Genomic DNA, 23,647 nt, shown 5'->3' with positions numbered 1-23,647 from the left:
CCAGCCTGTCTCTGCGGAGCGACGTCTCCTGACGTCACCACCAGTCTCGCTTGAACAGCCACCGGCGGGAGTTTTTCAAAATGGGAGTGCAGAGGCACCGCCCAAGCCTCGGATGGTGTCGAGGAATTCCTTCGGTGGCTTTAGCGTCGTCGCCCGGAGCGGCGGCCTAGAAGGTAGAGCCTGATGGGCACCACGACCGGCTGGCTGCCTGGAGCTCCACCTCGAAGGGACTGTGAAAAGGGACCTGACCCGGGGAGCGCCGGCCCGGGCCTGAGAATATGGCGACTTGCATCGGCGAGAAGATCGAGGTGAAGGGAGTGGTGGGCCGAGGCTGCGGATCGGAAGGGGGCGAGCGAAGCCCACGGCTGGGGCGGGGCCGGGCCGGGCGCCGGGCAGGCGGTGGGGAGGGACCCAGCCTCTGGACGCCGCTCGGGCGGGGGCGGCACCGGTGGGCGGCGTCCCCGGCCCCGCCGCGTCCGTGGTAACCCCGCTGGAGCCGCCGCGCCGGCCGGACCAAGGCCGCCTCCCCCTTCTCCCGGGGGATGGCGGTTGGCCGCGGCGGGAGCTGTGGCGGGGCTCCCAGGTGTTGGCTGGAGGCGGGAGGAGGTGCAGCCTGTGCTGCGGTGGAGTCGCTCGGGTGCGCAGTCTGGCCGGCCTGGAAGCTGGGGAGTCCTGCAGGGCATCGCCATGCCTTCCGCCGCAGACGCCTGCTATATCGAGGTGGAATACCTTCCTGGATTTTGCCAAATTCTCCTCTCAACCCTTTGCATCCCATTTTTCCAGGCCCTTCGTATCATTCTTCCTTTCTACTCCTGAGAGTCATCACACATAATATCTAATTTTACTTTTTAAGGATTTTAAAGTCGGAAATCTGCTCGGTAAGGGATCATTTGCTGGTGTCTACAGAGCTGAGTCCATTCACACTGGTTTGGAAGTTGCAATCAAAATGGTAAGACTATATTAATCAACTTTTTTTTCTGTACTTTGCAAATAACTAAAGGTGTTCTACTAGAGATGTCACAATTCCGTACTGACCAACCTTTTCTTTGATTATGGTGTAAAGAATACATCATATAGGCAAAAGACAATATGGATAAATTCAGCAGTTCAGCTTAAGGACGTTTTGGGGGAGCATTAATTTGCTTAAATGTTTTATCTTCATTAATGTTCTGTAGACAGGTGTGTTTCAGTTATGCATACTTGGAGTCAAGTGTAGAAATCAAATAATTTTTTTATAATAATACATTTGTGTGTAGTTCTGTATTACAGTATAAGTATTAATCCAAAATACTATTCTCTATTGATAGAAGTTAATCTAATAGGAATAACATAAACATTAGCAAATTGAGAATTATTTATCTAAACTAGTTGGAAAAGGGAAAGGAAATTTGGAATAAAGTTTGACTAAAGTTGGATTTTTCTTATGGATAGAACAGTTGTGCTATTAAAGTATTTAAATTGACAGAGGGTACTAGAATGCATTGGACAGATTTACTTAGTGTCCACTCTACTAGATAAACAGAGGAAAAATAGACCCAACAGAGTAAGTTGAGCTCAAAGACATATATTAAAAATCTTCAAACTATTTTAAATTAAAATATACTTTCTTTTCAAAGGTGACTTAGTTCCTTCCTTTGCCACTAGTAATTGAACCCAGGGGTGCTTTACCACTGACCTACATCCCAGCCCACTTTTTTTTTTCTTTTTGAGACAGGGTCTCACTGAGTTCTTGGGACTGGCCTCAACTTGCGAGCTTCCTGCCTCAGTATACTGAGTAATTGGAATATGCCACTGCACCCTGATCAAAGATGACTTTTAACAATTTATATTTGAAACTTAACCATCAACATTTAAAACTTTTCTGTTTTTTCAGATAGATAAAAAAGCCATGTACAAAGCTGGGATGGTACAGCGAGTCCAAAATGAGGTGAAAATACATTGTCAATTGAAACATCCCTCTATCTTGGAGGTAAGATACGATTTTATAGAAGCAGCCCAGGATACTGAATTTTTTAAATTCTAATTTATTATACTTTTTTACATTTCAGCTATATAACTATTTTGAAGATAACAATTATGTGTACCTGGTATTAGAAATGTGTCATAATGGTGAAATGAACAGATACCTAAAGAATAGAATGAAACCTTTCTCAGAAAATGAAGGTAAGCTTCCTTTTTACTTTCCAAAAATGTTTTGAAAAAATGTGCTATTTTATAATATTTAATAAAACTGTTTCAGTTGTTACCTTAGGCTAGAAAAGGATCACGCACACACAATGCTATACTTCTTAAAAACAATTTTAAGAATTGCAGAAAATAAGAAATCTGTCATTTATCCCCCAAAACACATTTTAAATTAAATTATTGGTAGCAATTTACTGTGTAAACTTGCAAATATAGAATGCTTTTTACAATGCCACTGATGACGGCCATTGAAACCATTTGTTTTAGAAAATGTGGATCTCAGACTGGGGACATACCTCCGTTGGTAAAGTGCTTGCCTCGCATGCACAAGGCCCTGGTTCAATCCCCAGCACCACACACACACGCAGGCACACACACAAAAAAGAAAGAAAACGTGGATCTCCTGAGTACAGTGAATCCCTTCAAACTTATCACTCAGCTTCCAAAAACTGTAGAATTATCCACTCTTTAATCCCCTAATTCGCTAGAATATTTTGAAGCATATTAATAGACATCTTATTATCTACAAATATTTTAGTATTTATCTTTACAGAATCTGGATGTTAAAAAATGATAATCACAAGGTCTTTATTACACTGAATAATTCCTTACTATGAATACAAAGTCAGTTTCAAACTTCCCTAGTTCCTCAGAAATAATTTTTTACAATTTAAATTAGAATCAAATAAGTTCCATATATTGTCAGACTAAGCTTTTTTCTTTTTCTTCCCCCCCCCCGTTAACTGGGATTGTAGATGAGCTAAGAAAGATGGGTTCTGATAAGCTTTTTGAGCATTTCAATCTGTTGAAACACAATTTGGTCATATATATTTACTCAGAAATGTTTATGTTCTTTGACTCAAATTCCATTTTTGGAAGTTTATTCTGAAGAAGTAGTACAAATTGAAAAATCCATATACATATTGATGATGATTACTGCAGAACTAGCAAAAGCAATAAAGGAAAAAATATCAGTTTGAATTAAAATTAAAAACTTCTATGTACTTTTAACAAACTTAAAGACAAAGATAGGTTTGATCCCTAATAGCACACACACAAAAGCCATATTTATGCGTTATATATGTGTATGTGTGATATATATGTACATACATATACACATACACACACACACATGAATGACTGGAAATTCATATTTAAAAAGACACACCTAAAAAGATAATCGAATCAGATAGTAGGGAATATGAGCAGACTATCTCATGGCAGAAAAAGTACCAGTAACCAAAAAATATATGAAAAGATGCTCAAACACAGTAGTCATCATGAAGGTGCTAACCCAAATAACAAGTATCATTTTTCACTCATTGATTTGAGACAGCCTACTCATTAAAGGATCTCCACGAAAATAGCCTTTTTTTTTTTAAATTTGTAATCTTTGATGGACCTTTATTTATTTATTAATTTATATGTGGTGCTGAGAATCATACCCAGTGCCTCACACATGCTAGGCAAGCGTTCTACCACTAAGCCACAATCTCAATCCCCAAATATAGCCTTTTAATAATAAAATAGTATGTTTTCTTATTCTTCAGTCCAGTGATTCTATATCTTGAATGTACTATAAAGGAATTCCCGTAACATTCACAAGAAAACAAGTATGTGTAAAAATGTTTATTGTTGTGTTTTTTTAATCTTGAAATAGTGGTAGTGACCCAAATGTTCAACAGCAATTAAATAAAATATAGATCTATGGTACTGCCATAGAAATAAAATGTAATAAAACTATACATTTAAAAAGCATTTATTACAATATGTCTATAGATTTAAATATACATAAGCAAGCAGAGAAACAAAAGATTATATACAAACTGTTGATGTGACTACTTTTTGGGAGTGTTTGGGAGATAACAAAGAAAAGTTAACTTTTCTTTTTTACAATTAGTATAGATTTATGGATTGTTCATACAGTTAAAAATAATTTTCTTAATTGTTAGGCAACTCTGGTTATCATTTCCCTAATCAATCCCAATTGTTAATGAAATTTACTGCTCATTAATTGGGAATAGCAAAGATTAAAATTATTGCCTTGTATATTTAACAGAAATTGGTTAATATTATAATACCACAAAAGTTGCACTTTGGTAAATTCTAGCTGCAAGCTAATAATTTAATATTATACTCTAGCATATCTGCCTCTGTTTCACAGTGTATTTTAAATGCTGAATCTTCTCAATTGTAAGTTCTCTTTTTTGCATCCTCACAGCTCGACACTTCATGCACCAGATCATCACAGGAATGTTGTATCTTCATTCTCATGGCATATTACACCGGGACCTCACACTTTCTAACCTCTTACTTACTCGTAATATGAATATCAAGATTGCCGATTTTGGGCTGGCAACTCAATTGACAATGCCACATGAAAAGCACTATACATTATGTGGAACTCCTAATTACATTTCACCAGAAATTGCAACTCGAAGTGCCCATGGACTTGAATCTGATGTTTGGTCCTTGGGCTGCATGTTTTATACATTACTAATTGGGAGACCACCTTTTGACACTGACACAGTCAAGAACACATTAAATAAAGTTGTATTGGCAGATTATGAAATGCCAACGTTTTTGTCAAGAGAGGCCAAGGATCTTATTCACCAGCTACTTCGTAGAAATCCAGCAGATCGTTTAAGTCTGTCTTCAATATTGGACCATCCTTTTATGTCCCGAAATTCTTCAACAAAAAGTAAAGATTTAGGAACTGTAGAAGACTCAATTGATAGTGGACATGCCACAATTTCTACTGCAGTTACGGCTTCTTCCAGTACCAGTGTAAGTGGTAGTTTACTTGACAGAAGACGACTCTTGATTGGCCAGCCACTTCCAAATAAAATGACTGTATTTCCAAAGCATAAAAATTCAAGTGACTTTTCTTCAGGAGATGGAAGCAGTTTTTGTACTCAGTGGGGAAATCAAGCACATGAAACCAGTAACAGTGGAAGAGGAAGAGTAATTCAAGATGCAGAAGAAAGGCCACATTCTCGATACCTCCGTAGAGCCCATTCCTCTGATAGATCTGGCACTTCTAATAGTCAATCTCGAGCAAAAACATATACAATGGAACGATGTCACTCAGCAGAAACACTTTCAAAGTCCAAAAGATCAGGAATAGAAGAAAATGAAGACCGATATCCACCCACAAATAGCAATGTCAATATTTTTCATTTCTTTAAAGAAAAGACATCTCGTAGTTCTGGATCTTTTGAAAGACCTGATAACAACCAAGCACTGTAAGAATATCATAAGTATTTTATTTTCTGTAAACATACTAGCACAAATATGAAGATGCATCTAAATAAAGGGGTTACTAGGGCAATGAATAATTAATGCTTTTTTTTTAACTGATGCTTCTGAGGCACTTATCAATGATGATTTTCATGTTTTATTACTAAAGTATTGGAATATTAATTTAGAGCTATGATTAAGCTGTCCTTCAAAAGTGAGTGTATGTGTTGATGAATATGTTTATTACTCTGTTTAATTCTTGGGAGTTTTTAGTTTCATATATATATATGCAAAACACCATGTATTAAACAAATCTGATCCCTGAAGTACTCTAATAATAACTGCAAACAAAAAGAAGTTGAGCCTGAGTGATGAGTAATTATAGTACTAATACTATTTCTAACATGAAAACTAATTGTTTTAATGATTTTTTTTGCATGTCTCTTAATTTTTTTTATGATTTTTATGCTTGAATTATTAAAGGGCAACAGCCATATAGAAACATCATCACAATGCCCTGGTATTCTGGCATGGGAATTCAGCGTTTTAGAGACAATGTAATTATGCAAATATTGTTTTCTACAGTTATCCTAAAATTTTTTGGAATTCACATTTGTTTTTATTCTACATTAAAAAGTTGGCTAGGTACTGGGGGTAAAGTACCATGGTAGAACACGTGGTAGGCCATAAGTTTGTTCCCTAGTGTCCCCCACAAAAAGTTGCCTAATCATTTTTTTTAATTACTTTAACTTTTTATTACTTGGGGATTTTTTTTTTTCTTTAGTTCAAATCATCTTTGTCCAGGAAAAAGTCCTTTTCCATTTTCAGACCAGACACCTCAAACTGAAATTGTACAACAGTGGTTTGGAAATCTGCAAATGAATGGTGAGTTTTAAATGTAGTATTTAATTAAAAACTAATGACTTACACACTTTTTAGCACTGTAGTTTCCTTGTTTTTGTTTGTTTTGTTTTGTTGGTGCCAGGGATTAAACCCAGGGGTACTCAATCACTGAGCCATATCCCCAGCCCTGTTTAGTTTTTATTTAGACATAGGGTCTTGATAAGTTGCTTAGAGCCTCAGCCTTCCAAGCCTTGGGATTCCAGGTGCCAGTGCACCTGGCCATTATAGTTTTCTTTTGGGGCTTTTTAAAGAAAATAAAACATCTTACAATAAAGCTGAATTATTATAGTAAAACTTGATGTTTTTAATATTTACCGTAAGGTCAGCTATTACTCTTAATACTCAACATATATGATATATTTGTTATATTCTCACAAAAACATGAGGAAGATACTGTTGTTATTCTTATTTTATAGCTAAGGAAATTGTACACAGAATTCAGTTGCACAGCCATTAAGTACAGTGCCAGGATCCAACCCAAGTAGTCTGTCTTAGAAGCTTTTCTCTTAAGCCCTCTCTTGAAGACTCTCCATAATAAGTACCAAGTCAGTGCCTATAAAACAATTAAAAGATGTTTGACTTTATTTTTAAGTAGAAGCCGATATGGACACTATAGTCAGCCAGTTGGATTTCACATCTAAATACATGGCTACTAAAACCTAGATATTTTCAAGTAGCTGTCATTCGAGTCATTATTTTATTTATAGATGCAAAGTGTAAATATTAACCCAGTAAGTCCCACCATCCCAAATGTGGGACACCTATAAAAACTGTAAGTTGAGCAACAGACATGCCACTTACTTTGAAATAAATATTATGTTTTTAGATGATTCTTTTGAGAAAAGTAATATGGTGAATGATTAGAGCATTTGAAAACATGTAAAGGATATATAAGCTTAGATTATGATTTCCAACCTATTTTAATGCACATCTGTCAATTTCATTGAAATATTGGCAGAATAGAAAACTTGGGACTTAATGGTTAAAACATTCTTAATTAATGAACATAACAGATTCACAGAAGGTGGGATGGGGAATAATAATTTTAAAAAAAAAGAGAAAATTATAAAACATATGGAGAGAAGGAGATCATTTTTTACTAAGTGTTGTATTACCTCACAGACAAAAGAGTGCATAGTGGCTGTAATTTAAGCAGAGTGTTATTTGTCATCTCAAGAGTCTATTTGTTTTTTTCTTTTTTCAAAAGAAATGTATATGATTTTCAAAATCCCCAAAGGAAATTAATCTTTTCCTATGTACTTGAAAATATCCTTGGAAATAATTCAAGTTTGTTTTTTTTTTTTTTTTTAATGGTAAAACTGATAATGTACGTCTTGCTCTACTTCTGTTGTATTTACAAGTATTTTTACTTGACAGTATGGATTTGTCTGAGATGGAGAAATAACCTTTTTTTTTTCTTTAAAGTAATGTAATGAGGCTGCTATAATTTTAAAGTATTTTTGGTACAAAATATTTTTCTGGCCGGGCATATGCATCTCCAGGGGCTGAGGCAGGAAGATCATGAGTTCAAAGCCAGCCTCAGGGGCTGGGGTTGTGGCTCAGTGGTAGGGCGCTTACCCAGTGTATGTGAGGTACTGGATTCAAGTCTCTGCACCACATGTAAGTAAATAAACTAAAGGTCTATCAACAACTTAAAAAAAAAAAAAAGCCAGCCTCAGCAATTTAGGCCCTAAGCAATTCACTGAGATCCTGTCTCTAAATAAAAAATATTAAAAAGGGATAAGGATGTGACTCACTCGTTAAGCGTTTCTGGTTCAATCCCCTGTACCAAAAAAAAAAAAAAAAAAAAAGATTTTTTTTCTGTCATAATGAGAGTTGGAGAGATGTTTTTCACTTGGTTTGTATTTTGCAGTACTGGGGATTGAACCCAGGGCATTGTACATTGCCAGCAAGCAACCACTTAGCCAAATCTCCACCCTTGAGAGTTGGAGGGGGGTGGTATATATTCCCATGTGAACTCTAGAATAACAATTTAAAACATAAATTGGTAAAATTCTTAAGAACTTCAAAAAATGTGGGTATAACTATATAACTATATATATATATACACACACACACACACATATATGTAAAATATTAATAATATTAAAGCTATTCACATGGTGTTTTTTTCCCTTAGTTGTATACCTTCTAAGCAAAGATAGGATAGGTGTTCCTTAGCTTAAATAATAAATTTATATTTTGTTTTTTATTTAGGTAGAAAGATATGTGGGAATTCTTCTCAAATATGCTTTTGTTGGAATATAATCTCACATTAGAATTAGCAGTGACCCTGCAGTGACTAGTTTTTGCCTTGATTGAAAAGTAGATTGCTTATTATATCTTTTGTGATCTGGTTTAAAATACCCTTTTAAAGTCACTGACTTTTTATGTCATATATTAGACTATAGAATAATTTCTTATTTAAAATAAAATTTTCTTATGCATATTTAAGGTATATAAGAGCATTATACATATATATAGTAAAATGGCTATTATTTTGGAACAAATTAATGTATCTATAACCTCACATATTTACACAGACTGTTCTCCCTTTGGCAATAGCAACTAAAATCTGCTCATTTAGTAAAAATCCTGAATAAAATACACTATTATTTTTCTAAAACTTTTTTTTTTTTTTCCTTAATGCAGAGGGTTAGAGATGTAGCTCAGGGATAGAGTGCTTCCATGGCCTACATAATAATCTGGGTTCAATCTTCAATACAAAAAAAAAAAAAGGTGCTAATATAGTCAATGTAACCTTGTGACTTCTTAATTATTTACTAAACTGCTTTTTTCAATATATATGATAGCTCATTTAAGAGAAACTACTGAGCACAACAGCATTAGCCCAAAGAGAGATTTTCTTATACATCCAGATTTGCAGAAAAATATGTCAAGAAATGCTTGGAGAGATACAAGAGCCAAAAAGAACTCTGATGCTTCTGATAATGCAGCTTCTGTAAAACAGCTGAATACTATGAAATATATGACTAGACTGCGCAATAAACCTGAGATAACTCAACAAGAACCTATTTTTGGCTTAGATCCTCTTTCAGAACAAATCAAGACTAGGGGTATGGAGTCCACAGTGGGATATCAGAAACACACATTGCGAAGCATTACGTCTCCTTTGATTGCTCACAGGTTAAAACCAATCAGACAGAAAACTAAAAAGGCTGTGGTGAGTACATTGTTTTCCTAAGTTACTCTTTGATACTATTTTAAAAATACAGTTTTTGAAAACATGACGTTTTAGTCCCCTATAACATCCTGGACTTTGGAATATGTACATGATAAACTTATATAAAAAGAAAAAAGATTGAATATTCATGGAAAGATAGCTTTTGTTTCCATCTAGCTTTTTATGAATAATGAAATGATACTGATAAGTTTTGAATTTTAAATTACTGTTTTTAGAAAGTAGATTTGAATATAAAACATTTAAAAATAATATTAGCTGTATACTGTTCTAAATATTAGTTTATGCACAGTTCAAATCAGTGAATTAATATTAACCTTTGGTTTTAGTTTTTATTTCTACATTTAACTTAGGCTTAAATACCAAGAGAAACTAACAAGAAATTATACCTTGATGTTTTAACAACTAAAATTATTTAAAAGAAAAAGAGTATGTACATTTTATAGTTTAAAACTTGTGAAGTGGGAATGGTGATTTTTTTTTTTTTTTTTTTTCATGTTCATCCTATTTGTTGGTGTTTCCCATTTCCCCCAGTCTTGCCTTTGTTTGGCTTGCTATTATCTTTTAAGTCCTTATTCTCCGCCCTGCCTTCTGCTTTCTTTCTATTCACTGTTTATCCCTTCCCACTTCATTGTACATTCTCATCTTTGCACCTTATGGCTCACAATTGTGTTCAAATATACTTCTGGTCTGGACTGTTGGAGTGAAACAGCTATTTCATTTTGACTTTAATATTTGTTTCTGCTATGGTTAAGTAATTTTCTCAAGTATCATGTGTGTCAGATGTTTTAAATGAGAAAATTTTTATTGATTTTTTTTTTTTTTTTTAAATTTTCTCTTTAGGTGAGCATACTTGATTCAGAGGAGGTGTGTGTGGAGCTTCTAAAGGAATATGCATCTCAAGAATATGTGAAAGAAGTACTTCAAATATCTAGTGATGGGAATATGGTAATGTACAGTTATTTTATTATCTTGAGACTTCACATCTTTCCCTAAGCTAAGTTTAGCATTGTGATTCATTTGGAGATCTCTAAATTTTTTTTTTAAAGCAGTCTTCTGATATGATAGTCCCTATAATTCAAAAACTGAAATAGCATGCCAAACATGTTTAAATAAATTAGTTCCATTTTAAAAATAATTGTAGGGCTGTGGATATAGTTCAGTACGCAGCTTGCCTATCGTGTTTTAGATTCTGGGTTTGATTCTCAGCACTGCAATAAACAAAATTTATAACTAGTATCAAAAATCTGAAGTTTGATTTAAGTTTAAAAAGAAAATTAGAATAAAATGCTAGAGAATTCCATTTTCTATAAAATAATGTTTAATACTGTGCTTGAACCTTTTTCATATTTTGTTAACAAAATATAGTGCTCTAAGTTATTGGTATATAATCAAAAGTCTTAAAAACTTTTTGGCAGATCACTATATATTATCCAAATGATGGAAGAGGCTTTCCTCTTGCTGATAAACCGCCCTTACCTACTGATAACATCAGTAGGTACAACTTTGACAATTTACCAGGTATGTAACCTTAACAGGAAATAAATTTTGAGAGTATATATACTTAACTCTGTATATTGGTATGATAGGTTATGAATATTTTGGTTTTAGTCATGTTGGAGGTTATGTTCTTGTACTTGGTATCTGGTCCAGTTTGATATACCTTATTAATTCGTTGTTTACTATTCATATTTTGTGTTATAATACTACTTTATTCTGCTTAAAAGTAAAAACTAACTCTGGAATATTAGTCATATACCACCAATATATAATTGGTGCACTTATTTAATTAGTAATGTGGCTATAGTCACATTAAAAATTGCAATATGAAGTATCTATTTTTTTGATCTTTGAAATCATGTGCTACATACATTTTCATTTATAATTATAGTTAATCAAAGTTAACTCCTGATGCAGCTTCTGCATATTATGAACAGGGGGAAAGCACTGAACAATAAGATTTAATTGAGATGCCTTTCAGAAACAAACAAGAACCTATTAAAAATCACAACAGGTAGATAAAACTATATCAAGTCAATATTTTCTTCCTTAATATTAACTAATTTTTCCCCTTAGAAAAATACTGGCGAAAATATCAATATGCTTCCAGATTTGTACAGCTTGTAAGATCTAAATCTCCCAAAATCACTTATTTTACAAGATACGCTAAATGTATTTTGATGGAGAATTCTCCTGATGCTGATTTTGAGGTTTGGTTTTATGATGGTAAGTACTATTTTTTAAAACATGTTTTTTCCTGTAGTTTGTAATTTGGTAGTCATGTGCTTGTGTTTTTAATTCATGACAAGTCATTTTAACCAAAGTTTGTTTATATATACCTTCCTATAAATAATTTATATTATCGTCTGTACATATATTAGTCCTCTTTCGCTACCTCACTTCATTTTAACTGTACCTACCTTGATTGATGATATAAAAATGTCATGAAACAGTATCCTTTTTTTAATTAGAAACTCAAGTGGACATTTACCAAATTATAAGAATTATAAATGGGGCAGAAAGATTGGGTTTAATGAACATTCTGTCTTAAGTATTCTATAAAGATGATTTACTTTTTAAGTCACACATCTTTTACGGGATACACATGACACACATAGCTGTCCATCAGCTATGTTTGTAAGTGAATATAAATGATATCTTGATCTGAAAGCCATTAAATACTGGTATGATGAATAAATAAATCTAAATAAATTGAAAAAGAGTATTATGCTTATTTTCTAGGAGCAAAAATACACAAAACAGAAGATTTAATTCAAGTAATTGAAAAGACTGGGAAATCTTACACTTTAAAGGATGAAAATCAAATTCATAGCTTAAAAGAGGAAATAAAAATATACATGGACCATGCTAATGAGGTACATACCTAATAGATTTTAATACTAATTAATTAATTACAAATTACTTAGGTCAAATATTGACAGAAAACACTCTTCTTTTGAAATAGGCTCATCGTATTTGTTTAGCACTGGAATCTGTAATTTCAGGAGAGGAAAAGAAGAGTGGGAGTGCTCCCTTTTTCCCAATAATTGTGGGAAGGTAAAGTTTTAAAAAATTTTTTAACATGGCTAAAGTTTATAAGATTTTTTTTAAAAAGTTTGGTTTACTTCATAAACATTCTTTAGACATCTGTAAATTGCAAGTTTTAAAGGAATATATTTGAACATTTCTTTCTTCTTTAGAAAACCTGGTAATACTAGTTCACCTAAGGCCCTGTCAACACCTCCTTGTGTGGATCCAAACTACGCAATAAGAGATGCACCATCTTTGGGTAGATTGATCATGAATAGTGCTACTACTCCAACCCAGGCACCCATACTTAATCCTTCTGTAAGTAAATCTGTGTCACTTCTGTCCATACCCCTTCAGGGACCACCTTATGCCCTTCATAAAAAATTAAATACCTCATGAAGGACCCAGGTTCTATTCCCAGCACTACCCCACTCCCCTTAGCCCCCCAAGATAGAAGAGGCCTTAGTATACCTACCTTTTTTTTCCAGACTACTCCTGAGGCATTGTATCACATACTCCTTGCTTGAACTTCAAAGGCCTTCTAAGTCCTTTAAACCAGCCAGTGAGCCTTTCACACACTGTTAATTTGACCTTTTGAGATGTACATAGTTGTTTTATTTTTACTAGTAAAATATTAACTGCCTAAATATCTTATATTTACTCAATGAACTATCATGTCAATGAAGACTATATATACAGAAAAATGCAATGTTAAAAAAATGGATATGTGTGTTTAGTCCTACCTATATATATACATATTGTGATATGAAGCTATGAAAAAAATCTCTTGGGGAAAAAGATCAAAGCAAAAGAAAATAACAGTTGTATTATTTTCATTTCTGTATTTTTCTCATTTTCAATAATGTGGTTGTATTTTTAATTTTTTTGTTTTTTAAAAAAAATTAAGCTAATGAAAATCCAGTAATTCTTATTTTTTGCTTAAGTTGGCTTATAAAAACAGTAAAGAATAATATCTTCCTGTTTTTACTGTTTGTAGATAGTTACAGCTGAAGGACTTGGCCATACCACTACAGCTTCAGGAACAAACGTCTCTTCGAATAATCTAAAAGATTGTCTTCCTACATCAGCACAACTTTTGAAGTCTGTTTTTGTGAAAAATGTTGGTTGGGCTACACAGGTGAGAAGTTTCTACCAAAATGACTTTTCTCAGTATGAATTTCTTTTGGTTTTCACACTGATTAGACAATCACCCAAAAATATAAATTCTTTTAATGGTTTAAGTAGAAGTTTTTATTTTTTTATATTGGTTAAATCATTAAAACATTTTAATGTTTTATTTGCATACAGTGGAAAACTTTATTGTTAACAGATTGCCTACCAATTGTTTTTAAAGTACAGGTCATGATAATGGTTACTTGTGATTAGTGCAGAACAATATCCAAAATATTGTGAGTTTTAGAAACTATTTGTAATCAATCTGACTAGAGTTAACTTTAATTTGGCAAAAGAAGGAAAAGTTAAAGTGTTTAAAGTTAATTCAACTTTGAGTTTCAAACTCACAGCATGAACCCATGTGTATATTATGTGAAGGCTTAAAATGTGGAGATTTAAGCATGGCTTATGTCCCTTTACTTTCCACTTAAGAACAATGCACCCTTATTACTTTTGGAGGGTAGGTCATATCTGTTGAGTGCCTGCTTTTTTATGTCATATTTTTCATATACATTATATAGTTTATCAAAAAAAAACTAGTAAAGTTATCCCCTTTTAAAGATAATAAAATTACAGTTCATAATGTTACACTGACTGGGATGATCCTAAATTATGCTACTTGTTGGTGGGCAGAATATGAATGTAAACCTAGGTCTCTCGGATTCCAGTGTCCGTGTTTGTTTCTCTATATCATGTGCCTCCCCATTTAACATGAATCACTAAAAGAAGTCTCAAAGGCTATAATGTAATATTTTCAGGCAAGGAAGAAACTCTAGGGGCACTAGGACAAAGAAAGGGTTAAAATACTGTGTGAGGGGAGGGGGTAAACACATACAGTGGAAATTGGTGAGAAATGGGATTCATTTAGAATAATTTTAATATTATAGTACTTAAGCTATTAAAGGATTAACCCAGAAAAGACATGAATATTCTCAATGCTAAAACTATTCCAGTCCTAAATCTACAGTTACTGGAGAGAGTTTCAAACTATAGAAAACTTGTTGATATGTTCAACTTGAGTACCTTTTAAGAACCTCAGATCCTCTATTGCAGAGTCAATTTGTATGCTTATTATTCTTCTAGTTAACTAGTGGAGCTGTGTGGGTTCAGTTTAATGATGGGTCCCAGCTGGTTGTCCAGGCAGGAGTATCTTCTATCAGTTACACGTCACCAAATGGTCAAACAACTAGGTAAGTTTTTAAAAATACTAGTTCAGATAACACCATTTATACATTTCGCTTTCTTGCTATGCAAAAATAATAAAATTACCGTCTCGCTTTTTGAGACAAAGTCTGGGTAACTTGTGGAGACTGGCCTTGAATTTTCTATCCTCCTGAGCTCCGGAGTCACTGGGATTATAGGCATGCACCACCGTTCCCCTGGCTGCCATTCTTCAAAGTGTTCATTATTCTTAGAAGATCGTATCATGTTTCTAATGCCTATTTTATAATTATCTACATTAATGCAGGTCAATTGGTATGAATAATATGCTCCTAATCCATTCAAGTTGTTAGATAACGTGTAACCCCCTTTTTTCAAGGCTATTGGGAATTTAACCTAGAGACTTGCATATACTAGTCAAGTGCTCTACACCTGACCTACATCCCTAATACCTCTGTGCAGTTTTACTCCATAGTCTAACTAGGTTGGACCTTTGCAGAAAATTCTAATGAAGTTGAAAGTAGTATACCTAAAAAAAGCATAGAAACATATCTATCTTTTAAAGATAACTTGAGGGCTGGAGCTGTAAATGGCAGAGAATTTGCCTAGCATGTGTGAGGCTCTGAGTTCAATCCTCAGCACCACATAAAAGTAAAATAGAGGCATACTGTCCATCTACAACCACAAGAAAATAAACAAAAAACCCAGTTATGCATTTGGAAAATAAAATTTTAAAAACTTGATTATTTTTCCCAAATGAAATGGTATATCCCCTGATCTAGTGATTAATGAATGTAAACAGTTGGCCTTCCATATACAGATTCCACATCCACAGTTCAACCAACAACAGGTCAAATATATTTGAAAAGATTGTACTGAATGTGTACAGAATTTTTTTTTTATTCACTAAATAATACAGTATAACTATTTAGGTAAAATTTACATTGCATTTGATATTACAAGTAATCTTGAGAGGGCTTAATGTAAATGGGAGGATGTGTATAGGTGATATGTAAATATTGATCCATGTTATGGAATGGAATTGTGTATTCTCAGATTTTGGTATCTATGGGCGTTCTGGAAACTGTCCCCTAAACATGCCAAGTGACAACTTTTTAAATTCACTCTGCATGAATATGTGTGCTGGGCATCATGCCAGAAATAAGAAATCTGTCAATAGCATGAAAAAGTTTCCATATTTAAAACATGACTTGTTGGGCTGGGATTGTGGCTCAGTGGTAGAGTGCTCATCTTGCACGCGCGGGACCCTGGGTTGGATCCTTAGCACCACGTAAAAAATTTAAAAAATGAGTGAAATAAAGGTATAATTTTTTTTTTAAATATAAATAAATAAAACATGACTTGTTAGAAAGACCTAAGTCATGGCGGTGCTAACAGAAACATGCTGCTTCATGTGGTCTTTCTGTTGTAGTAGACGTGTGTAGGGCAACTGTAATTTGTGGCTATCATGCTTTTTGTGAAATGCATGTGTATGTGCAGTAGCATCACTTAAGTAACTGCTCATAGGAATCGTTAAAAACACTTTAAATGCTCCAGGAAGTGGAACGGTGCAGATGTAGAGTGGGTGGGATACATGTTCACAGATGAATGCTGCAATTCTACTGACAAGGTCAATTGCAAGTTCTTAACATCTAATAGAAATGTATTCATGTTTAACTTAAGTGTTTCCTTGAGAAAGCATTCAAGGAATGAAACCTTGTTTCAGAAAATATAGTTAGTTTGAGTTTTTTATTTTCTTGTTGTTATTTAAATGTTTATAAATTGTTCTCTTTTTTGGTACCAGGGATTGAACCTAGGAATGCTTAATCACTGAGTTACATCCTAGCCCTTTTTATGTTGTTTTTTGTTTTGTTTTGTTGTTTTAACTTAGAAACAGGGTCTCACTGAGTTGCTTAGGCCCTTGCTAAGTTGCTGAGGCTGGCTTTGAACTCATGATCCTCCTGCCTTATCCTCTCCAGTCACTGGGATTACAGGCCTGTGCCACCATGCCTGGCTAATTATTCTATTTTAAGAAGAAAAAAAATGGGTATGCTTCACTAGATTGAGGTGACTAATAAATAATTGTGTTTGATTGTTTTAATATCTTTATTTATTTTTATGTGGTGCTAAGGATCAAACCCTGTGCCTTACATGGGCGAGACAAGTGCTCTGCCACTGAGCCATAACCCCAACCCCACGTGGATGATTTTTCCTGAGATTTCTTGTCATTGAAGAATAAAAAATATAATATGGGTTTTGGTATTCCTTAAGAATGGAGAGATGATTATGGTTTTATCTTTTTTTCTTTTACTTCACTTAGGTATGGAGACAATGAAAAATTACCGGAATACATCAAACAGAAATTACAGTGTCTTTCTTCCATCCTGTTGATGTTTTCTAATGCAACTCCTGGTTTTCATTGATTGAAAAGATACCTACATTTAATAAATAACTTTTTGGTTGGCTTTCAAGTAAAGTGACTTTTTATTTAATATAACTTCTTCAGAAAGCCTATTAAAGAATTTTAATCTGTACAGTAAAGGATGTGTACTAAGAGAAAACTGAATGAAATTTGAGTCGACAAATAATTGGTCGCAGAGTACAATAGGATGCCTAACTTTGCTCTGAAAACATACCCTCAAGCTTACTGAGTATATTTGTATTGAATGTTTTTTTAAAAGCAAAAATATAAATGGTGTGTGGTGTATTTATGCTTTTATTGTTTCTCTACTTCCCAGACATGTTGAGAATCATGGACAAAATATGCTGTAGTTTGGAATTTTTGAACATGTAAATAATATGTATTTGTTATAAGTAACATATGTAAACATGTATAGTTGTTTTATATTTATTTTTGTAGCACCAGTGTCTGCTTAAACATTTTGGCAAATGCATTTTATAAAAAAAAATAAATATAACAAGAAGTAATTTTATCTTTTGACTTATTTAAATACTTTAAAATAAGTTACTACAAACTCATTTTTAAATTTTCTTGTTTAGGAAACAAATTTTATAACTTAATTTTCTAAGTTAAATGTTAAACATATTCTCTTAAATGAATGTATATGTATATTTTAATGCAAACATTTTAACACTGAAGAACTTAACGTTGTAATTAATTGGCATGAAGAACTATTTGAGAGTGGGATAGCCATTCCTAATGAAAGTAGAGCCGGGCACAGTGACAGTGGCTCGAGAGGCTAAGGCAGGAGGATCACAAGTTCCAGCAACCCTGTCTCAAAAAAAAATAACAAAGACTAGGGATGTAGCTCAGTGGTAGAGCCCCTGGGTTCATTCATCACCAACCCCCATAGGTGTGTGTATGAATATATATATATATATATATATATATATATATATATATATACCCCCTCATGTTTCCTCCTAGGTCATTTTTTGGGGGTGTATATTGTATTTATCTTCTTTTTTTGGCACTGGGGATTGAACCTAGGGGCACTTAGCCTCTGAGCCGCTGCACACACACATACACACACCCCGCACACTTTTTTTTTTTTAATTTTGGGACAGTATCCCACTAAGTTGCTGAGGCTGGCCTTGAACTTGGGATCCTCCTGCCTCAGCCTAGAGTCACTGGGATTCTGGTGCACCTGCACACAAGTTCAAGACATGAACTTGTTGGATCTTGGGAATTATTTATCTTAAACTTCGGTAGATAATGCCAATTTTTTTATATTTCTGCAGTATATGAAAGTACAGATTGCTCCTCATCCTCACCAGAACCTGGTGTTGTAGTCATTTTAAATTAGTGCCAATTTGACAAGCACAGAATAGTACAGAATATTAATAACAGAATTGTACAAATGTACTATTCTGTGCTTGTCAAATTGGCACTAATTTAAAATGATTCCAACACCAGGTTCTGGTGAGGATGAGGAACAATCTGACTTTAAATTACATTTCCCCTATTACTAAAAATTGTGCTTTTTATTGAATGACAATCTACCTTTTCACATTGGGGTGTCTGCATTTTCTCAGTGGCATCTAGAACTCTAGGTGTGCATCCTTTGTCAAGATACATGTCAAAATACCTTCTGCAATCTGAGTTGGTCACTTCATTGTGGTTGAGATTTTAACTTGATAGGATTATTTAGAAATTGTTGACATTACTAGAAATGTATTCATAATGTTTTGTTTGGTATTTTCTTTAGAATTAGGGCTTTTAATTTAACAAGGAATCCTGATTGGTTTGGTTCCCCTAGCCTCAACTAACAGAATTTTGCTCCTCATCGCTGTACTCCAGCTTCCTCAGGTCGGCTTTTGGTTCTGGGACCTCCAAGATGATCTCACCTCTCGGGTTCCTATATGTCCTGCCTGTCCCACTCCTCACCAATCCCAATCATCCTCTTCCATCAGGTCTTAGGTAATCATTACTTCATTAGAGACATGCTCCCAACTTTCCTGGTCCTGGTTCCCTGTTACTCTCAGAGCTCCCTACACTCCTGTTTCCTCACACGTCACTTTTCCTCAGTCATACTCAGCCATGTAACATGAAACTCCTGCCTCCTGTGAGGAGGGGCTCTGTATATTTTTCCTGCTCCATATTCAACAATTACATAGTAATTGTCATATAGTGGGTGTCCCCTTAAATATGTACTGAAAGTATGGTTAAAATTTTAAGGCTAAGGTACATAAATTTGTTTATTAGAAAGTGAACATTCACAATACAACAGACAAAATTACACATGAATCTACAATAGTACACAGAATTTCTTCTCAAAATAAATTAATTCTTGAACAGATGCAAATAGTTTATCCTTGTCCAGATAAAAAAGTTATAAACTTTATTTCACCTTATGTAAGAAAATACAAGACAAGCTTAGCAAAATAGAATATTTTATGAAGTTATAAATCCACTCAAAATATGCTTAGGTCTTCAAAAATATCTTTTTCTAAATATGTTCTTTTGGTTTTTCCTGGTACTGGGCATTGAACCCAGGGTGCTCTGCCACTGAGCCACATTCTTAGCACTTTTTGTTTTGAGACAGGATCTTGCCAAATTGCCTAGGTTGGCCTGAAACTTTCAATCCTCCTGCCTCAGCCTCCCAAGTTGCTGGGATTATAAAATGCATATGCCACCATGCCTGGCAATGTAAACCACTCCTAGTTTTTCATAATTTAAGGACTCTACATCATCTTTAAGTTATACTCATTTTGTCCAATGGAAGAGTTAAACTAAGTTATTTAATTATTTCTCAAACTACTTCCCTGTTCTTTCCCAAAACCTGTTATTGCCCTATCTTTGGTGTTAGACCAAGAAAGCACTGTCAATAAAAAAGAAGGTGGCAGTCAGTTTTGCAAGGTTACAGTTTATCTGAATTGTAACCAAAGAATAACTTTAGAAGCTGGGAATTTTTCTTGTCATATTCTTGTTAAAAACATGCTATATGTTTTATGATAAAATTCTGGGGGAGAGGTGTTAATTGTTTGCCAAATATTTCTGCTAACAAAAGTCACTGGTACAGGTAACTTAATTTACCTCACAATTAGTAATCTATTAATAATCCAACTTCATGGTTATTTTCCCTTATGAAAAATATAGTGGTTAAGAACTAGACGAAAGACCTAGACAAGTAACTTCTCTATGCCTTCATTCTTCCATCTCTAAAATGGGAATAACAGTATCCTCACCCTATAGAATAGTTGTGATAAATTACACGTTACCAGGAATATGGAAAGAATTCCATAAATATTCGTTGTTATTATTATCATGATTGTTATTATCTATCGTGCACACACTACCCAAACCAAGGGTGGAGTTTGCTCTTTATGATTAAAAGTGAGACAGAAACTGAGAAGCTTCAAAATGAAAGGTAAAGGTGATTCCAGGATTTCACCAAATTGCCAGAAGCTTGCTGATGACCTGTAAGCAGAGTCCTGCTAGGGAGGTGGAGAAGAGTGAAAAACCTCTAAAACAACTGTACAGTGAGTTCGAGAACATTAAGCCTTCCATTAGAGCTGATGAAATTGGGTGGAGGAGTATTTCTTACTGTAAAGTGCAGATTATGTATTTATTCTTAAGATTTGGAAATGCTTATAACGTAAAATAGGAAACTTTTGGAAGGATATTTACCACTATTTTTGCAGTTTTGTTATTACCACGTGTACAGTTCCGTACTAGTAACTTACCAGCATCCTATGTACCAATAAACTGTTCGATGAAAGCCATTCTGCTCAGATGCTTATTAACCTGAATTGACAGGGCTGTTAGTTCCCATCCAAATTTAAAATCCAACTAAAATTCTATAGCTCTTTAACAGCTCTGCAGACAAGGGACTGTTGTGTTCCCTCTTGTAATTTAGATGGGCAATATTTAATCACAGTGAATTTTTCTCTAAAGCTTAAAGGAGTTGGGATATAGCAATAATTTTAAGAAATCATGTACTGTTGAATACATGGATACAAAGTGAATTATTAGCACTTCCAAGAATTAAATAGTGTAACTCCACTAAAGGCCAAGATATCCATTTTGACCTCTTCATTTTTCAAATATTAGCATTTTTCTTGCTCACATATCAATTTAGAGTTTAGTGAAATACTGAACTAAAATAAGACAGAGATGCAGTATTACAATAAAGATTTATATAAGACAGGAAGGATGGCAGGCATGCTAAATGGAGAATTTAAGGGTCATGATTTTTACTTCGCAAGGAAATGTAAGAACAGAAAATGTGTTTTTATAAATAAAAAGTAGTTGTCTTTAAATTAAAATACCTCTTTAGGCAAAAAAAATTCTATAATTTCATTCTATAATACAGCTAATTGGTACAGAACTTGTCCTGGTTCCACTGCATATTCTCTCATTATTTTAATGACACTTTTGTAGTCTGTACTAAGAGTGTAGTTTTCACACCTATAGACCACTGCCACTCACTGTTTAGTTCATGAAATCCCAAAAGGGCATAATAAGAAAAATATAGGAAATTATGACTCAGAATGTTTTATGTGTCCTACTATTCACAATCACATGTAGAATCCCCTGTTATTTACATATGTTCTTGTTTTTCAAAATGTGCAATGTCTCCACAGCCTGTATATGGTGACTGGATCGTAGCAATTGTGGGGCATAGCTTTCGACTAGGAAATGCCACACAAATCAAGTATGTTCCACCATATTCTTAGCTACCTTACTTACTCCTGAATCCTCCCACATCTTACAGAAAAGGCAATGAGTCTCTTGTAAACCGCTCCGAGGAGTGTGATGGTGAGCAGGATGATCACACACACAAGGCTGAACGCCCATCGTGGCCCCAAGTAAGTATACACGTGACTGATGAACACAGGCCCAAGAATCCGGGCTCCACTTCCAGAAGCTGTCAGCCAGCCCATATACACTCCCTGTGGAGAGTGAGCAGAGGACAAGCAGAAAAATATTAAGGGTTAGTAATTTTAAAACAAATCTTGAATAATGAACTTTGTTCATATTATAGTCAGTTTAAAAAAACATTTTTTTTTTTGATACTGGGGATTGAACCCAGGTCCTCACATATGATAGGCAAGCACTCTACCACTGACCTACATCCTCAGCCCTAAAGGAACAAACTTAATATCAGGTGAAGCCCCGGAAACAAGATAATTTATTCATATGCCATTTAAAAATAATATTTATTTTGTATTTGCTGCATGCCAGATGCTGAGTTAGGGGTTTATATATATATTGTTTCACATTTTTACAACGTTTGTCAATAAGTGTTGTTCCTGCTTAACAGGCTAAAACTCAGAAAGTTGTGTTTGGGCCACCCATCTGCACCACTTTATATCATAATACCACTCCTACAACTACATATCCCAAACCCTAACCCACACAATCTACCCAAGAATATTCAGTGCAGCATCACGCTTGATAACCCCAGACTGAAAACAACCTGAGTGTCCATAGTAAATCAACTAAATAAATTATGATACATTTAATAACTGGAATGGGGATCAGTTAAAGTATAAGGTCTTATACAGGGTAAAATCTTTCATAAGAAAGATTACTTTTCATAAGAAAGATTACTCTCCCCTCTCTTTCTCTCTCCCCCCTCTCCTCTCTATTCTCTCCTTCTTACTCTTCTCCCTCTCAGCCTCCCCCCCCCCCTCCACCCCCTTCTCTTCTGCGACTGGCCACTACGGTCCTGCTAATAAAATCTCGGACAGGTTAAAAAAAAAAAAAAAAAAAGAATAACATATTAATGTAATTACTTCTTTCCATGATAGTGCCTAAAGTTAAAAAAAATAATAATTATTTGTAGAAAAACTACATATATATGTACTATAATCTATTGTGCCTTTTTTAAAAGGCATTGAATAGCTGTTTGAATAGGCAAAGAAAAATATATTGAGGGTTCAAATGAAGTTAATAGCATCTGGTGCAGTGAAGATAAGGGGAGTCTTCTTTTTCTCCTGTTTACATTTTTAAATAATTTGAATTTTATTATAACAATCATATATTGCTTTTGTAATTAATATTTTTTTCTCTCTTTTGGTACTAAGGACTGAACTCAGGGGTGCTTAACCAGTGAGCAACATCCCCACCGCTTTTAATTTTTATTGTGAGACAGGGTCTTGCTAAATTGTTTGGTGCCTCACTGAGTTGCTGAGGCTGGCCACAAACTTGTGATCCTCCTGCCTGGGCCTCCCCAGTTGCTGGGATTACAGGTATGTGCCTCCACACCCAGCTTTTTTTTTTTTTTTTGAGATAGGGTCTATGTTGGGCTCAAGTGAACCTCCTTTCTCAGACTCTGCAGTAGCTGG

At 34.5% G+C, this 23,647-nt stretch overlaps 2 protein-coding genes across 6 annotated transcripts in view; one reads left to right on the top strand and one right to left on the bottom strand.

Annotated features, from left to right (window-relative positions):
- Positions 1-76: 76 nt before the first annotated feature.
- Positions 77-17,772, top strand: Plk4 (polo like kinase 4). 2 transcript variants are annotated; one of them, XM_071614689.1, is made up of 16 exons: positions 77-308; positions 854-949; positions 1,874-1,969; positions 2,049-2,163; positions 4,406-5,429; positions 6,209-6,309; positions 9,141-9,511; positions 10,373-10,477; positions 10,948-11,050; positions 11,606-11,755; positions 12,272-12,405; positions 12,495-12,586; positions 12,730-12,877; positions 13,557-13,697; positions 14,816-14,922; positions 17,214-17,772. In XM_071614689.1, the coding sequence occupies exons 1-16, from the start codon at positions 279-281 to the stop codon at positions 17,314-17,316; spliced, it is 2,916 nt and encodes a 971-aa protein (XP_071470790.1). In that variant the 5' UTR covers positions 77-278; the 3' UTR covers positions 17,317-17,772. The 2 variants fall into 2 exon arrangements, with proteins under 2 accessions (XP_071470790.1, XP_027782467.2); XM_027926666.2 differs by lacking the exons at positions 77-308; positions 854-949; positions 1,874-1,969; positions 2,049-2,163 and having other exon boundaries at positions 4,329-5,429; positions 9,375-9,511.
- Positions 17,773-19,534: 1,762 nt separating this feature from the next.
- The window catches only part of Mfsd8 (major facilitator superfamily domain containing 8), an 88,636-nt gene continuing 84,523 nt past the window's right edge, over positions 19,535-23,647 (bottom strand). For all 4 annotated transcript variants that reach the window (XM_071614686.1, XM_027926803.2, XM_071614688.1 and 1 more), the window contains one exon: positions 19,535-22,249. In XM_071614686.1, the coding sequence (XP_071470787.1) occupies positions 22,043-22,249 (207 nt within the window). In that variant the 3' untranslated portion in view covers positions 19,535-22,042. The remainder of the gene's footprint in view (positions 22,250-23,647) is intronic.

This window comes from Marmota flaviventris, chromosome 7 (genome assembly GCF_047511675.1).
Source record: "Marmota flaviventris isolate mMarFla1 chromosome 7, mMarFla1.hap1, whole genome shotgun sequence".
Lineage (NCBI taxonomy): Eukaryota > Metazoa > Chordata > Mammalia > Rodentia > Sciuridae > Marmota > Marmota flaviventris.
Note: the sequence above shows the minus strand (reverse complement) of the source record. Positions and strands in the feature narration are given on the sequence as shown.

Coding starts and splice junctions, on each gene's coding strand:
- Plk4 (XM_071614689.1), top strand. CDS start 279: ATGGCGACTTGCATCGGCGAGAAGATCGAG. Junction 950..1,873: donor TGGAAGTTGCAATCAAAATG/GTAAGACTATAT, acceptor CTGTTTTTTCAG/ATAGATAAAAAAGCCATGTA. Junction 12,406..12,494: donor ACATGGACCATGCTAATGAG/GTACATACCTAA, acceptor CTTTTGAAATAG/GCTCATCGTATTTGTTTAGC.